General features: G+C 42.8%; 1 protein-coding gene across 1 annotated transcript in view; it reads right to left on the bottom strand.

Moving 5' to 3' along the window:
- TRPM5 (transient receptor potential cation channel subfamily M member 5) overlaps positions 1–18,517 on the bottom strand; it is a 267,814-nt gene that overhangs the window by 113,591 nt on the left and 135,706 nt on the right. Inside the window, exons 15-16 of the mRNA XM_030201129.1 lie at positions 15,953–16,211; positions 14,831–14,949 (exon numbers count right to left, since the gene is read on the bottom strand). Coding sequence (XP_030056989.1) covers positions 14,831–14,949; positions 15,953–16,211 — 378 coding nt within the window. The remainder of the gene's footprint in view (positions 1–14,830; positions 14,950–15,952; positions 16,212–18,517) is intronic.

The following is an 18,517-nucleotide window of genomic DNA, read 5'->3' as shown; positions in this document are numbered from 1 at the left end:
ATTCTGTGACAGTCGGATGCAGCTCTGATTATCTTCCATTATCTGGATTGATCTCTTTTCAGCTATTCCAAAATCCAGCAAAAGTTTTTCAATCCACATCAGTTCTCTGCACGCTTCCGATACGGCCACGTATTCAGCTTCTGTAGAAGACAAACTCACAATACTTTGTTTATGACTGGCCCATGAAATGTGTACATTTCCATACATAAACACATATCCACTTGTGGATTTATAATCAGAATGATCCCCTGCCCAATCTGAATCACAGTAACATATTAGTTTTGGATTACTATTGGCTGAAATCTTTAATTTACAATCAATGGTACCTTTTAAATACCTTACCATCCTTTTAACTGCAGTCCAATCTGATTTGGTAGGTGAGCTGACCCTTCTGCTCAAAATTCCTACTGCATTTGCTATATCAGCCCTGTATGTGGTAGCTAGATATAAAAGCTTACCTATGGCTGATCTATATTGGATGTTATCTGGTAAAGGTTCTCTTACTGTTTCATCCTTCAGAAAATCAGTGATCATGGGAGTGCTTACAACTTGGGCATCTTGCATACCTAAACTTTCAATAAGCTCATTTATTTTCTGCTTCTGGCTTAGAAGATAAGAACCATCATTTTGTTTCTCAATTTCTATACCAAGATAGTATGACACATTACCAAGTTCTTTTATCTCAACATTCTGGTTTAAACACTTTACAATGTCCTTGTACTCTTGCTCACTTTTGCTTGCAATGAGCAGATCATCAACAAAAGCTAAAATGTATGCATATTGTCCATTTGTGCACCTAGTGTACAAGCATTTATCTGCTTCACCTTGCTTAAATCCTAAATTTGTCAATATTTCATGCAATTTATCATTCCAACATTTTGCACTTTGCTTTAATCCATAAAGACCTTTGTTTAATTTACACACTAGCTGTCTTTGTTTTGTATTTATGAAACCTGTTGGCTGTTCCATGTACAAGTCTTCAGTTATTTCTCCGTGAAGAAACGCTGTTTTCACATCAATGTGTTTGACTTGCATGCCTTTTGAGACTGCAATGCTCAGAAGTGTTCTTATTGTCGTGTGTTTCACTACAGGTGCAAACACTTCATCAAAATCTTCTCCATATTTTTGAAGATATCCCTTTGCCACTAATCTGGCTTTATACCTTTCCACTTTTCCTTGTGCATTCCTTTTTAACTTGAATACCCATTTGCATCCTATAGCTTTCTTGCCAGGAGGTAATTTTGTAAGAATCCAAGTATTATTTTTATCCAATGCATCAATTTCTTCTTGTGCAGCTTTATGCCATTCAGCAGCTTCTTCTGCTGGCATTTTCTCAATCTCATCCCATGTTAAGGGCTCTTGAGCTTCTGCTGACTTTGTTAAGTAAGACAGTCTTGGGGGTGGAACACCTTTGTTTTCCCTGGATGAGCGTCTGACAACAGGTTGGTCTGACCTTTCCGCATCCTCTAAATCTGAGAGTCCTTCTCCAATTGATTCCCCTTCTCCAACTGTACTGTCTTCTTCAATGATCCTTTCTGTGTCTGCTTCCTCTGTCTGTTCCTCGTTAGATACAGGTGAGTTGCTTTCAGACATCTGCCTTGGTATGGCATTTATATACACTGGCATGTCTATTATGGTTCTAGTTTCATATTCTGGATGATAAGGCTCATCTGGGATAATCCAGCCTTTATCAACCCTTTTGTTTTCATCAAAATATGTAACATGTCTTATGCCAACAATGCCAGTTTTCAGATTCAAAATTCTATATCCTTTGTGTCCTGGAGCATAGCCAACTAAAATGCCCCTTTCTGTTGTGGAATCCAGCTTATGCCTTCTTTGCTTTGGTATATGAGCATATGCTGTACTTCCAAATGTTCTTATGTGTGACAGGTTTGGCTTCCTACCATGCCATGTCTCATGTGGTGTGCGCTCAGCGCCATTAGTTGGCATTCTGTTTTGTAGGTACACTGCTGTGAGAATGGCTTCCCCCCATAGTCTTTTAGGGAGATTGCTATCTGACAGCATACATCTGGTCATTTCCACAAGTGACCTAAATTTTCTCTCTGCAACAGAATTTTGCTCTGGTGTATAAGCTACTGTTGTGATATGTTGAATGCCTTCTTGTTCTAGAAATGTGCGCATGCTTTGTGAAGTGAACTCACCACCATTGTCGGTCTGAAGAACCTTTGGTTTTCTTTCAAATTTATTGCTCACCATGGCTACGTATTTCTTCAGCATGTCTGTGACTTGACTTTTCTCTTTCAGCAAATAGGCCACACAATATCTAGAGAAATCATCCAAGAATATTAGCACAAATCTGTTATTTCCCAATGATGGGATATTAAACGGTCCACATAAGTCACTGTGTATTAAGTCCAGCACTTTATTACTCCTATTTCCTGTGTATGCAGGAATGAGGGTCTCACACCTTTTTGAGTAACACAGTCTATGCATTTCTCCATTTTACCAGCATCTGCACTTATCTGAATGCCGGTGGCCAGTTGCTTACTGTAAAGATCCTGGATCACCTTAGAATCACGATGTCCCAGGCGGCGATGCCAGATTTCCAGACTACATTTACCATCATTCTTCCTTACTTGCGCCATATGTGAGGCTTCACCTGAAATGCTCAGTTTATAAACATCATTATGCATAAAAGCTTCAGCATACACTTCATCATTTTTAGAGATTGTGCACTTACTGTTTTCAAAATGAATCACAAATCCCTTCTTATCTAATGTAGATACACTAAGCATATTGCAAACTGCTTGGGGAATATACAAGACATCACTTACAGGAATTTCTTTAACTTCATTAGACACTTTGCATTTTAAGAATCCAATACCTTTTGCTTGGATCTTAGCAGTCCCTGCGTTTGCAGTTTTAAGAATACCTTCCTCTGGACACATTTCCTGAAAGAAATTCTTACAATTGGTTAAATGGCATGTGCTCCCCGAATCCAAAATCCAAGTACTTTCATTTGAATTATTATTTACCATAGTCAAAGATTTTTCTGTCATTAGAAAACCCTTGTGTTTATCTTTGTCCTTCATACATTTCCTGGTTTGAAAATTCTTTAGTTCCATTGGCTTAGGTGAGCTAGAGGGAGTGTTTTGTGTTTCCTTACACCATTTAGATACATGTCCCTCCTTTCCACATGAGTAGCAAATCAGCTTGCCCTTGGGTGGAGTTTTCCCATAGCTCCGCCTTCCTCTGTTCTTTGCCAAGAAATTTGTTTCATTTCTCTCTGACTGACTTTGAGAACACATCTCCTCAGAATCATTTATTATGCATTCCTGCCTTAGTTTTGATGTTGTCTGTTCAAAAGATTGCCCCTCAATGGCCTCATTTACAGACCTAAAAACATCAAACTTCTTTGATAGTGAGGTAAAAAGAAATGCTCTTTTCAATGCATCACACATGGGAATTCCTGAAAGTTCTAGCTTTTGAAATGAAGACATAAGATGCATAATGTGATCATTACATTTACTTTTATCCCTTAATTTGGTTTCATTCAACTCTGCCAACCAAATTGGTTGCTGCTTTGCATATGTAGTTGCATACATAGTTCTCAGTTTATATAAAATGTCCTTTGGTGTATCTTTTCCCTCCACTAATATGGCTTGTTTCTCTGAGAGAGCTTCCAAAAGCATGCACTTCACATAATAGTTTGCACTGTCCCATTCAGCCATATTTTCAGCTGTTCTGTCTTGGTCTAAGCATATATCTAATCTTTTTGCTCGAAGGAGACATATGAATCTTAGTTCCCACTGCCGATAATTAAACTCAGTTAATCTAGGCACCTTGAGAGAATAGAACAATGGTGAATTTCTTCCCTCAGCCATTTTCTTAGCCTTCTGTCTGCTGTGTGGGGGGAGAGAGAGAGACAGACTGAATCTTTCCTTTAAAACTTAAGAGAAAAATGTGGCCTTTTTTTCTGCCTGGTAATATTTCTCTTCTTTTTCAATTCCTGGACTCTGGGCCCATAACCCTTTTGTTGGATTATTTGTAGTAAATAATTAGCAGATTTTAGTACACACAGCTTCAGCTTTAGAAATGTTAATTTCTTTCTTCATCTCTCTCTCATTCACCCCTGAATAATTCACTGCTGAGTCACTTTAAAGTTGAAGTAACAAAACATCTGTTTACTCACAGTTTGTAGTTAGATTATAATCAGACAGGCTTATATATACATATTACTATACATTTGTCTTATCAGCTCCTTCCATGTGCTTAGATGGTAATGGATGCTCACACCACCATAGATCCTCTCAGGTTAGGAGAGATCATGAGCTCCATGTGCTCCATGTGCTGCATCTGCTGCATCTACTGTGTCTGACCCCCACAGGAAGTTGCATAGCTGTGTGACCTCTCTAAGTAATTCACATCAGAGGTCACAGAGTAATCACAGAGAAATAATAGGTGACAGGCAATGCATGTAAAATACAATTACATTCCAACAATTTCGACCCAAATCGGGAGATGGGCGTCTTTCTCCCATGGGCGCCCAAATCGGTATAATTGAAAGCCGATTTTGGGCATCTTCAACTGCACTGTGTCACGGAAACGGCCAAAGTTGACGGGGGCGTGTCGGAGGCGTGGTGAAGGCGGGACTGGGGTGTGGTTATCGGCCAAACAGAAATGTGTGGCTTTCGCCGATAATGAAAAAAAATAGCCGTTTTTAGCGAGAATTTAGGTCACTTTTTTTGGACCCTTTTTTTTTCACAAACAAGTCCCAAAAAAGTGCCCTAAATGACCAGATGACCACTGGAGGGAATTGGGGATGACCTCCCCTGACTCCCCCAGTGGTCACTAACCCTCTCCCACCAAAAAAAAACAACTTTAAAAACTTTTATTCCCAGCCTTGCTAGCCTCAAATGTCATACCCAGCTTCATCACAGCAGTATGCAGGTCCCTGGAGCAGTTGTTAGTGGGTGCAGTGGACTGGGTGCAGTGGACTTCAGACAGGCGGACCCAGGCCTATCCCCCCCTACCTGTTACACTTGTGCTGGTTAATGCTGAGCCCTCCAAAAAAAACCAAAACCCACTGTACCCACATCTAGGTGCCCCCCTTTACTCCTTAGGGCTATGGTAATGGTGTAGACTTGTGGGCAGTGGGTTTGGGGGGGATATGGGGGGCTCAACACACAAGGGAAGGGTGCTATGCACCTGGGAGCTCTTTTACTGTTTTTTTGTTAATTTGTAAAAGTGCCCCCTAGGGTGCCCGGTTGGTGTCCTGGCATGTGAGGGGGACCAGTGCACTATGAATCCTGGCCACTCCCACGACCCAATGCCTTGGAGTTGTTCGTTTTTGAGCTGGGCACCTTCGTTTTCCATTATCGCTGAAAAACGAAACCGCCCAGCTCAAACCCGCACAAATCCGATGCATTTGGCTGGCACAAACCGTATTATCAGAAAAAAGATGGGCAGCCATTTTTTTCGAAAATATGGTTTGTCCCGCCCCTTCACGTACCCGTTCTCGGAGATAGACGCCTATGAAGATGGGCGTTCGCGTTCGATTATGCCCCTCTATGTATCCTCAGGTCGGAGAAGAGGGGGGGTAGCAATACTATATCGTAAGCATTTAGTGTACTCATCAGAAACTGTGTTAAAAGATGATGATGGGGGGTTATTTGATGGTAAGACTGAATATTCAGGGAAAGGAACTGTACTTGTTGTCAATATATGCTCCCACTCCTCAAACACCAGAATTTTTTCCTGAATTGATGTGGGCCCTCCTCCCGTTTCGAGAAAAGGAGATAATTCTTGCAGGAGACATGAATGCAATAATGGACAATGAGGTGGATTGTATGGGGAAGAGGAACATGAGGGCAGACAATAGAAAGGGGCAGGATATACTGTCATCTTTCACGACCTCGCTTGGGTTAATAGACACATGGAGAGCTCTACATCCGGAGGGCAGGGATTTCACACATAGATCCCGTGCACATGGGACATGGGTGCGCTTAGATTACATTTTTATTTCGGCATCCTTATTCCCATGTGCCCTAAAAGCCTCCATAGAACAAATTATAATCTCAGACCATTCTCCGATGAAGATTACTGTAGATATAGGTGGGGGGAATCACACGACAAAACATTGGAGATTTCCTGGATATTTAGTGAAAGATGTAGATTTTACCAGCTTTTTACAGCAAAAATGGGAGGAGTTCTCTTCCCACAATCAGCAACATAGAAGTGACCCGGTTTTATACTGGTGTACTGCAAAGGCAGTAATGAGGGGAGAGGTTATCTCCTACATGGCGGCCAGGAAGAAAAAAGTGGCCGCTAGTATCATTAATTTGACAGGGCAATTGAACAAAGCCAAGCGCAAACTTATAACCTCCCCCACACAAACACATAGAGATAATTATGAAGCGTTGCAGGCTACCATAAATTCCCTAATACAAGAACAAACACAAAAGAACATCACATACCAGAAATTTAGATTGCATAAATATGGGAATAGACAGGGAGGACTGTTGGCCAAGATGGTTAGCCCCCCGACTGGAAATCGCACTATTACTGCACTGAAGGACGCACAAGGGAATATGCACAATAGAACCAATGAGTTACTGAGTTTGTTACAGAACCACTTTAGAAACGTATATACCTCTACCGGCCCACCATCCGTGGAGGAAGTGGACAAGTTCCTGTCCACTTCGGGGATGCCCCGGTTAGACGGGGGGACTCGCGACTCCTTGGAACTGCCCCTGCAGTTAAAAGAGCTCCAAAACGCTATTCGTGGCCTCAAGTTGGGATCAGTCCCGGGGATAGATGGATTCTCCGGGGAATTTTACAAAACATTACAGTTGTCCATTGTTTCACCCTTAATGGATTACTATCAGGCGGTGATAGATGATGGGAAGCTCCCACAGCACGAAAACACAGCTCTGATTACACTACAAGTGGAGGAGTGGCCTAGTGGTTAGGGTCCTGACTTTGGTCCTGAGGAAGTGAGTTCAATTCCTAGCACAGGCAGCTCCTTGTGACTATGGGCAAGTCACATAACCCTCCATTGCCCACCGCATTGAGCCTGCCATGAGTGGGAAAGCGCAGGGTACAAATGTAACTAAAAAAAATACTCAAACAGGGCAAGCCGGCAGAAGACCCCGATTCCTATTGCCCCAACTCTCTTATTAATGTAGACATCAAACTTCTAGCAAAGATCCTGGCTAATAGATTAGCAGCGAATATTTCGGACCTCATAAGTCCAGCACAGGTGGGGTTCATCCCCAAACATCATTCTGTTTTGCATGTGCGGAGAATCCTCTTAGCCATGGCCCAATGCACTGGTCAAAAAGAACCTGCTATGTTAGTTAGCCTAGATGCAGCAAAGGCATTTGACCATGTGGATTGGAGATATTTGCTTCGGGTGCTAGAGTGGATGGAGTTTCCGGAGGGATTTATTCGTCCTATAAGAGCACTATATGAAGGGCTAGGTGCACAAATAGTAGCAAATGGGGGGAGATCTGATTGGTTCCCGGTTGGCAGGGGAACAAGACAAGGGTGTCCCCTGTCGCCCTTCTTATTTGATCTTTCCTTGGAACCCTTGATACAGGCTTTGAATAGTGCAAGAGAAAATAAGGGGGTGAACATTGCTGGTGAGGAGGTGAAAACACTGGCTTATGTGGATGACATTCTGTTGGTCCTGAGGGAGCCCCAAGCGTCTTTACAACATACTCTAGGTATTGTGAGGCAATATGGGGCTTTATCGGGGTTTTCGCTGAACCTTCAGAAGTCATGCGCACTGGCCTTGGATACTAGGTTGCAACATACTTGACAGGGGAGCTTTCCGCTACGATGGGCAGACACAGAACTAAAATATCTAGGAATATTAATTCCACGGGAACTGTCGGCGCTATATAAACTCAATATTGGCCCAATGATGGAAAGTATGAAACTCAAATTGACGCTGTGGCAAGCTCTTCCACTCTCTCTATGGGGGCGGATTGCACTCTTTAACATGCTTATGGCCCCGAGGTGGCTTTACCTTTTTCAGCAGCTTCCACTGTTTTTGAAGGGGAAGGAGGAACGGGTTTTAAATAGGCTCACACAGAATTTTCTCTGGCGGGGTAAACATCCCAGACTGCCTTTATCAGTGATCCTCACACCAAAGGAACAGGGCAGGATGAGGTTCTTGAGTTTATGGAACCTTTCGATAGCATGTGCAATGCGGCACATCAACGATTGGTTTCGGGGATCAGAAGTTCTCCAATACTGTGGCAGAGACGTCAATTTTCCCCAGGACACACTTTAGTTGTCTTCTGCACACGGGTTACCTACCACCACAAGCATATCAAAGACATCCCTTATTGCGCTCACTCAGAGCTACCTGGAGGTGGGTGTGTCGGAGACATAATTTTAACGCCAAAGTTACACCACTGCTTTCCATTTGCAACAATCCAGAGTTTCCTCCGGGGCTGGGTGCTAGTGTTTTTAGTCAGTGGAGGAACAGAGGAGTCGTTTATTTGTCCCAGGTAGTTAGTGAAGAGGGGCAGCTTAAAACACTTGCTGCACTAACAACAGAGTTTGGCATTTCTGGCACACACTACTTTGCTTATACACAATTGAAACATTATGTGTCTTCCCTCTTGTGGTCAGACCTTACAGAAGACATAGTAGATATACTCACAGAGAATTATTCTCTTGGGGCACAGGTATCTGTCCCCCTGCGGTTCCATCACCAACAGCTTAAAGATACTACCCAAGAAATAGACTATATGCGGTTGGCTAGAAGTTGGTCGGAGGAATTGGGTTGCACACTTACACCTGATATATGTAAGAAATTCATAGGGAAAATTTATCAACTACACCTGTCAGTCCCGCAGTGTGAGAAGTTATATAGATTCTTCATGAGGACTTATTTGGCACCAAAGAGAGTAGCTCGTATAATTGAATCATGTGATGGGACTTGTACAAGGTGTGGGAGTGGATCAGCCACGCTTGGACATATGTTTTGGCTTTGCCCGCTGGTACAGCAATTTTGGGGGGAGGTCCTTCAATCCTTACACACACAATGGGGGTGCTCTTTAGTGTGCGACCCTCTGATTTTAATTTATACCTATAAATTTACAGAGATGCCACCACAGGGGTTTAAGAGATATGTGCAGTGGGCGATACTATTTGGGATCTTCACAATTCTGAAATCCTGGCAGTCAGAGGTGAGGCCACCTCTGTCATGTTGGCGTGCTCTGATGATACAGCAAATGAAGCTCAATAGATGTAGGGTGCGAGTATTGGACAGCACCGAGGGAGAGGAGTTCCGCAAACTGTGGGAACCTTTGTGGCTGACTATGCCCTCAAGAGCGAGAAGTTATATTTTGAACATTTGAATGACTCACAAGGGGGGGGGGGGACTAGGGGGAGAGGGGGGAGTTACTCTGTTTAGGGTTTGGGGTTGTAATGCTATTTGTTAAATGTAAAATTCAACATGGCTGATCTGGTTTGCAAGTTTTATTTCACGCCTGTGATGTATTATAAAGCATTTGTTGATAATAAAAATGATTAAACATAAGTTGGAGTGGATATCAAATAGGGAAAAGATCCCTCACTAATTACAAATGAAGGCTCAGGGTGCCAGATCCCAGTCCTTGTTGAATTAAGCTGAAAGTCCAAAAAAGGAGGCAGAAACTGGTGGGTTAAATGTTCTTTTTAGTTGACATTATCTAAAGGATAAAATTATATTAGAAAAGACTTGCCCTATCTAGTATTCATTGCAAGACCTAGGGGCCAATGGTGGCCCCCAGTGACCCTAAGTGTGGCCTCCAGCCTCTTCTTTCAAACACCGTATTCCAAGACTTGCTATTGGCACTACCTCCATAACATTTGTTCTGTTTTCTACATGTGCCATGTAGCTCTCTCTGAGTTTGAACAGTGTACTTCTTAAACTCCCACATTTTTCTCATGAGACTGAAAGAGCAGTGAAAGAATCAGGGCACCATTCAGTTCAAACTCATTGAAGTGTCATATGGTGCTGGAAGAGAATAGCATAACTGCTCCAAAGGTTTAAAAAAAAAGCCTCAACAGAAAAAATATGGGGGATTAAAAAACTTGCATGAGGGCCAGCTTGAAGGGCTTGAGGGTAAACACAGGATTGTGAAGGCTGACTAGTGGGAATGGGAACAGAAACTGGTTGAAGAAACGTGTAGTGGAGAGGAGCTGGGGAGAGCATATGGGGGGGGGGGGTGACTGGCTGGGGGACATGGACAGAGAATGTGTTGGAGGATATAGATTTAGGGAGAAAGAGAGTGTAGGGAAGTAACTTTGTTTTAGTTGCACAAGTCACTCTAAAACTAATGAACAAAATGAAGTGGGAATAAAAACCAGGGTTCCCAGAGACTGGACCACAACAGTAGTGAAAATGAAGCAAAGTTTATTAAACAACAAAATGACTCGACACAACGTTGTGTTTCGGCCAGAGGGCCTATATCAGGAGTCTACAAATAAAAACAATGTGTGATAGTAAAATACTGACAAAAACAAGATGTATAACAGAAAACACATGTAGTATTGAACATTAATAGATGTCTATGTTTATGACTTACGTATAGCATTGAAATCTTGAGCAAACTTGCTATGAAATGTAAGCATAAGCATCGCCGTGCTGGGACAGACCAAGGGTCCATCGAGCCCAGCACCCTGTCACTGACAGCGGCCAAAAGAACAAGCAATTTATCCCGCCCCTCCTAGAAATAGTGTATTATTCCCTCGTCCATTCAATAACATTCTATTGCCTTTTCCTAAAGGAAGCCATCCAACCTTTTTTTGAAGTCCGCCTTAACCACTTTTTCCGGCAGCGAATTCCAGAGTTTAACTACGCGTTGAGTGAAGAAAAATTTCCTCCGATTCATTTTAAATTTACCACACTGCAGCTTCATTGCATGCCCCCTTGTCCTAGTATTTTTCGAAAGCGTAAACAGACGCTCCACATCGACCCGTTCCATTCCACTCATTATCTTATAGACCTCTATCATATCTCCCCTCAGTCGCCTCTTCTCCAAACTGAAGAGCCCCAGCCTCTTCAGCCTTTCCTCATAGGGAAGTCGTCCCATCCCCGGTATCATCTTTGTCGCCCTTCTCTGCACCTTTTCCAATTCCACTATATCTTTTTTGAGGTGCGGTGACCAGAATTGAACACAATACTCGAGGTGCGGTCGCACCATGGAGCGATACAATGGCAGAATAATATCCTTATTTTTGTTTTCAATCCCTTTCCTAATGATACCCAACATTCTATTTGCTTTCCTAGCCGCAGCAGCACATTGAGCAGAAGTTTTCAACGTATCATCAATGATGACACCTAGATCCCTTTCTTGGTCCGTGACTCCCAACGCTGAACCTTGCATGACATAGTTATAGTTTGGGTTCCTCTTTCCCACATGCATCACTTTGCACTTGTTCACATTAAACGTCATCTGCCATTTAGACGCCCAGTCTCGTAAGGTCCTCTTGTAGTTTTTCACAATCTTCCTGCGATTTGACGACTTTGAATAACTTTGTGTCATCGGCAAATTTGATTACCTCATTAGTTACCCCCATCTCAAGGTCATTTATGAATATGTTAAAAAGCAGAGGTCCCAGCACAGATCCCTGAGGGACCCCACTAACTACCCTTCTCTATTGCGAATATTGACCTTTTAATCCTACTCTGTTTCCTATCTTTCAACCAGTTTTTAATCCACAGTAAGACACTACCTCCGATCCCATGTCCCTCTAATTTCCTCTGTAGTCTTTCATGAGGGACTTTATTAAACGCCTTCTGAAAATCTAGATACACAATATTAACCGGCTCACCTTTGTCCACATGTTCATTTACTCCTTCAAAGAAATGCAGCAGATTGGTGAGGCAAGACTTCCCTTCACTAAATCCATGTTGACTTTGTCCCATTAGTCCATGCTTTTGAATGTGCTTTGTAATTTTGTTCTTGATAATAGTCTCTACCATTTTGCCCGGCACCGACGTCAGACTCACCGGTCTATAATTTCCCGGGTCTCCTCTGGAATCTTTTTAAAATATCGGCGTTACATTGGCCACCCTCTAATCTTCACGGTACCACGCTCAATTTTAAGGATAAATTACAAATCAATAACAGTAGCTCTGCCAGCTCATTTTTTTAGTTCTATCAGTAACCTGGGATGAATACCATCCGGTCCAAGAGATTTGCTACTCTTCAGTTTGCAGAACTGCTCCATTACGTCTTCCAGGTTTACAGATATTTCATTAAGTTTTTCCAATTCTTCAGCTTTGAATACCCTGTCCGGCACCAGTATCCCACCCAAATCTTCCTCGGTGAAGACTGAAGCAAAGAACTCATTTAGTTTTTCTGCTATTTCTTTGTCTTCCTTGATCGCCCCTTTTACACCCCAGTCATCCAGCGGGCCAACCGATTCTTTTGCCAGTTTCCTCAGTTTTCGCCTCTAACGCTATCTTTCTTTCAAAATCTCTCTTTGATTTCCTCTTTGCCTTTCTTATCAGTGCTTTGCATCTGACTTGGCATTCCTTATGCCGCTTCTTATTTTCTTCATTCGGTTCCTTCTTCCATTTTCTGAAGGATTCCTTTTTAGCTCCAATAGCCTCCTTTACCTCACTTTTTAACCATGCCGGCTGTCATTTGGTTTTCCGTTCTCCTTTTCTGATACGTGGAATATTTTTGGCCTGGGCCTCCAGGACGGTGTTTTTGAACAGCATCCATGCCTGTTGTAGGTTTCCTACCCTCTCAGTCACTCCTCTAAGTTTTTTTTCTACCATTCTTCTCATTTTATCATAGCTTCCTTTTTTAAAGTTAAACGCTAACATATTTGACTTCCTGTGTTTACCTTTTTGAAAGCGAATGTCAAAATTGATCATGTTATGATCACTGTTGTCAAGCGACCCCCGGACCGTTACCTCCCATACCAGATCATGCGCTCCACAAATGATTAAGTCTAGAATTTTTCCTTCTCTTGTCGGCTCTTGTACCTGCTCCATAAAGCTGTCCTTTATTTCATCAAGGAAGTTTACCTCCCTAGCGTGCCCCGATGTTACATTAACCCTGTCTATATGGGGGTAATTAAAATCACCCATTATTATTGCGTTGCCTATTTTATTTGCCTCACTAATTTCCTTTAACATGACTGCATCCGTCTGCTCATCCTGGTCAGGCGGTCGGTAGTACACCCCTATAACCGTCCTTTTCCCCTTAACACTTGGAATCTCGATCCACAATGATTCCAAGAGATCTTTTGTTTCCCGCAGAATTTCCAATCCATTTGACCCAAGGCTCTCATTAACATACAGTGCTACTTCTCCCCCATTCCGGTCCACCCTATCACTATGATATAATCAGTGTCCCACTGGTTATCCTCCTTCCATCAGGTCTCAGAGATGCCTATTATGTCTAATTCTTCATTCAGTGCAATATATTCCAATTCTCCCATCTTATGTCTAAGGCTACTAGCATTTACATATAGGCACTTCAAGCTAGGCTTGTTATTCCTTATTACAGCATGTTGTTCACTTGTCAGTACTAATTTGCTATTTTTTTGCCTGGGTTTTATTGTTTTTATTTATGAACAGTGAATCTACTACAGTCTCTTTTTCATACTCACTATCAATAAACCCTGTCTTCCCTGTCTGGGCGATATCCTTGCAAGATACCTTATTCCGAACCATACGCTCCTGTGCAACTGTCGGCCTTCCCCACGTTCCTAGTTTAAAAGCAGCTCTATCTCTTTTTTTAAATGTTGATACCAGCAGCCTGGTCCCATCCCAGTTAAGGTGGAGCCCATCCTTTCTGAATAGGTTTCCTTTTCCCCAGAATGTCGCCCAGTTCCTAACAAATCTAAAACCCTCGTCCTTGCACCATTGTCTCATCCACGCATTAAGACTCCGGAGCACTGTCTGTCTCTTAGGCCCTGCGCGTGGAACGGGAACTATTTCAAAAAATGCCACCCTAGAGGATCTGGATTTGAGCTTTCTTCCTAAAAGCCTAAATTTGGCTTCCAGAACCTCTCTCCCACATTTTCCTACGTCATTGGTACCCACATGTACCAAGACAGCCGGCTCCTCCCCAGCACTATCTAAAATCCTGTCTAGGTGACGCATGAGGTCCGCCACCTTCGCACCAGGCAGGGCAAGTCACCAGGCGATCCTCCCGTCCACCAGCCACCCAGCTATCTATATACCTAATGATTGAATCACCAACCACAACAGCTGTCGTATGCTTTCCTTCCCGGGCAGAACCTGGAGACATATCCCTGGTGCAGAAGGATAGTCCATTCCCAGGTGTGCAGGTCCTGTCTACAGAAATATATTTGTACTTGAGAAATTATATATATAGAAATATATATATATATAAAAAAATAAAATAAGTAAAAAAATATATGTAAAAATGACATTTACATAGTAATGGTGTGTAAGGTAACCATCCATATGTGTAAATGTACATAAGCAGCCAGGCTGACCACATCATTAAAAGGGGAGCCCACCAAGCCTATTGTGTCATTGAATGGGGAGGTTACGTTGCCCGATGATGATCATGATTCTCACATTGAGGTGTTTTTTTCCCAAAGTGGCCCCCCACTGGAAAAAATGAAGACCAATACCTTAAATACTGACCAGGATGGAGGAGATGATGAAAAGATACAAGCAAGTAACTGGGAGACAAGAGAATAAAAGAAGGTTGATAGCAATGTAGCAGGAAACATATGTATACGTCAGTCAACTATACCACTGCTTCCAGCAGAACATTCTGACTCCCGCAGTCTGGTGCCATGTCAAGCCTTGTGCTCAGATGGCATAGCTGTTAGCTGCTTCCATGAAACCAATGTCTCTTGATAAGATACAAACCTGACGGTTACTCCAATGATAAACAGGAGTATGGCAGCCATGTCACATTTATTCCAGTTGTCTTCCACATAAATTTTAAATTTTTTCACTAAATTGCTGTCTTCATCCGTGAAAAAACTCTTAAAATTAATAAAAATGGAATGTTAATAATGTTGGTTTTATACCATAGATAGATAGATAGATAGATAGAAGCAAGATAAAGCATGCCTGTAAGCTGTCAGTTTCAAAATATGTAGTCATAGGTTTGTTTAAAAAGTAAGTATGATAACTAAGGGGGGAAGTTATCAATGTGTGTTAGGGCTCTCTATGTCCCATTTTAATGTGTGTTAAAAGGCACTAACACACGCTAGAGTACCCTAATACAGCTATAACCAAATCACCATGGGATACATAGTAATGAGATATAAGACATACAAATGCATATGAAGCAGCAATTACTATGTAATGACTTGTGGTGAACACCACATGTTGCATTATAGCTGGAAAAATGTTACTATCCTGGGAGCATCAGGCCTCAGTTGTGACCCTGTTCTCCCAGACCTTTTTTTTAAAGGGCTGCGGTACTGCCCCACCCACCCCGAACACACACACACGGGGGCCTACCTACATATACCTGGTGTTACATATTGACAAATGGTGCCAGCAAGTGCAGGCGTGACTGGAGATCACCATGTATATGCTGGTAGGCCACCAGGTGCGTTGGGAAGGGCCTTTAGGGAGTACTGATTTAGATTGGGGTAGAAATTCTTATCAGGGGTGAGGATGATCAGAAGCATGAGTGGCTTGATTGGGGAGTGTGGGTTCTGATGAGGGGTGGAAAGGACAGCACCTTGGCCCCTTTAAGATGCAGCCCAAGAGCATTGGACCACAGCTTTGAGACCCAATGTTCCTGGGCTGCAGGAATAACATTGCTTGCAAGCAGCATTATTCATTTCTCACAGGAATCAACAACCTATGAGGCTGTGATCCCATAAGTTGGAGACTACTGTGGTAAATCAAAGTGCAGAAGAAGTTCACCTTTTACTACACCTTGATAATTTCCCCCTAAATTCCTTAAAATATCATCAGGGAAGGAAGCTCTTTCACTTGTATCCTTGTACAGTTAAAATACATATTACTGACCTGACGAATTTCTTCCAAAACCAAAGTGAAGACCCAAAAGTAAAGTACAATCTCCTTCACAGATGGACCTTCTGGTGGAGGGGGCTTAAAGTCCACCAAGAGGACATAGGCAAATAAAAACAGAAAAGCAAAATACATGATAACATTGCCCAAAAATACAGTGACCGGGGCGCTCCAGAATTTCTTCCACCGGGTAAATATAAAGGCTACGTGTGTTCTGCTTTCATCTGCCTTTAGTTTCACTGCTTTATCATTTCTTCTGGGAAAACAAAAGAACAATTTATGGTGGCTTGTTGTTTGCTGAACTACAGTTAATGACACTAGCATCACAATTCCCAAAAGATATGCAACTTTTTCTGATTTTTGAAGTACTAGTTTGCAAATAAGAACATAAGAATTGCCATACTGGGACAGACCAAAGGTCCATCAAGCCCAGTATCCTGTTTCCAACAGTGGCCAGTCCAGGTCACAAGTGCCTGATAAGATCCCAGAAAAGTAAAACAGATCTTATGCTGATTATTCTAGAAATAAGCAGTGACTTTTCCCAACTCCTTCTTAATAATGGCTTATGGACTTTTAGAAAATTATCCAAACCTTTTTTAAACCCTGCTAAGCTAACTGCTTTTACCACATTCTCTGGCAATGAATTACAGAGTTTAATTACATGCTGAGTAAAGAAATATTTTCTCCAGTTTGTTTTAAATTTCTTACTTAGTAGCTTCATTGCATGCCTCGTAGTCCTAGTATTTTTGGAAAGCTGAAGAGCCCTAGCTGCTTTAGTCTTTCCTCATAGGGAAGTCATCCTATCCCCCTTATGTTTATCTTTATTCCGAGAGTTTCGTATACTGCCATTTCTGAGGTCAGGTCACCAGAGGTTTACAGTAAAAAAAGAAAAATAAAAACATATAGAAAGGAACTCCATTATGCATAAGAAAGGCACACTCTCACAAGTTAAAACCGTACTAAAATAATAAAAGACAGAGATCTACTCCAGTAAAAAAGTGAAGGTAGATTAAGTACATAAGTATTGCCATACTGGGACAGACCAAAGGTCCATCAAGTCCAGCATCCTGTTTCCAACACTGGCCAATCCAGCTCACAAATATACACAGAAACATTGTCTGTGACAGAAGATAAATGATCTTCTCTGACATTTTTACTTCCTGTTACAATACACACTTTATTTGACCTCAAGATTTACTCTTGCTTCCTTTAAACTACAGGAATAGGAGTCATCAAGTCATCAATGCTTTTCCTGTATTTTCTTGAATTCTGATACTGTCTTTGAAGGGTATTGCTAGGCCTCCATCCCCATATACACATTGTTCCACACCTCTACCACCACCCATGCATATCCCTACAGGGAACTAGAGATCTTTCTATATTTTGGGAAGAAGAGTGGCCGGCCAGCTTTAAGCCAACTTCTGCAGCACATACATTTATCTGACCATGTGTTGAAATCAACACTCTCCACTAACCTAACCCTCCATCCAGGCACACCCTGAAATTCACTGGCTTTATTTTATTTGAGGGTAACTTTAGCTGGCAACTTTAACTTCAAGGGCTTTGACCTAGCTGATTGATTAGTCTTTTTGTAGCAAGCTAGCTCCTTTTGAAAATTCCTCAGTAGTAACCAGTGGCGTACCAAGGGGGGGGGGCGGTGGGGGCGGTCCGCCCCAGGTGCATGCCGCTGGGGGGGTGCCGCGCGCCGATCAGCGTCGTTGGTTTCCATGCTCCCTCTGCCCTGGAACAGGGGGGGTTCCTTCGCCACGGTGGGGGGGTGTCTCTTCTTTGGGGGTGTTGTGCTACACGGGGGGGGGGCGGGGCGCATCAGCGATCCGCCCCGGGTGTCAGCGCCCCTCGGAACGCCACTGGTAGTAACACATTACTATATTGTGCAAATTTTGTTTTCCCTATCATTCTAGAACAATACTAAAGCTTAGCGTGCACTAACAATATTAGCATATGCTAAGTGCTTAGAAGCCCATTTTATACCTACATGCTTCTTAGTATTTAGTGCACACTAATTCCGTTAGCACATGCTAAGCTTTAGTAAAAGAGCCCCTTAGTTAATTGCCTTGATTTCTTTAGAAAAAATAGATATATTTTATATTGCGGGAGGTGGTGGAGATGAAAACGGTAACGGAATTCAAACATGATGGGATAAACATAAAGGAATCCTGTGCAGAAGGAAGGGATCCTCAGGAGCTTAGCCTAGAATGGGTGGCAGAGCTGGTTGGGAGGCAGGGCTAGTGCTGGGCAGACTTATACGGTCTGTGCCGGGGCTGGTGGTTGGGCGGCGGGGATAGTGCTGGGCAGACTTATATGGTCTGTGCCAGAGCCGGTGGTGGGAGGCAGGGATAGTGCTGGGCAGACTTATACGGTCTGTACCAGAGCTGGTGGTGGGAGGCGGGACTGGTAGTTGGGACGCGGGGATAGTGCTGGGCAGACTTATACGGTCTGTGCCAGAGCTGGTGGTGGGAGGCGGGGTTGGAGGTTGGGAGGCGGGGATAGGGCTGGCCAGACTTATACGGTCTGTGCCCTGAAGAGGACAGTACAAATAAA

This window comes from Microcaecilia unicolor, chromosome 4 (genome assembly GCF_901765095.1).
Source record: "Microcaecilia unicolor chromosome 4, aMicUni1.1, whole genome shotgun sequence".
NCBI classification, from domain to species: Eukaryota; Metazoa; Chordata; class Amphibia; order Gymnophiona; family Siphonopidae; genus Microcaecilia; species Microcaecilia unicolor.
This window is presented reverse-complemented; position numbering and strand designations above follow the sequence as displayed.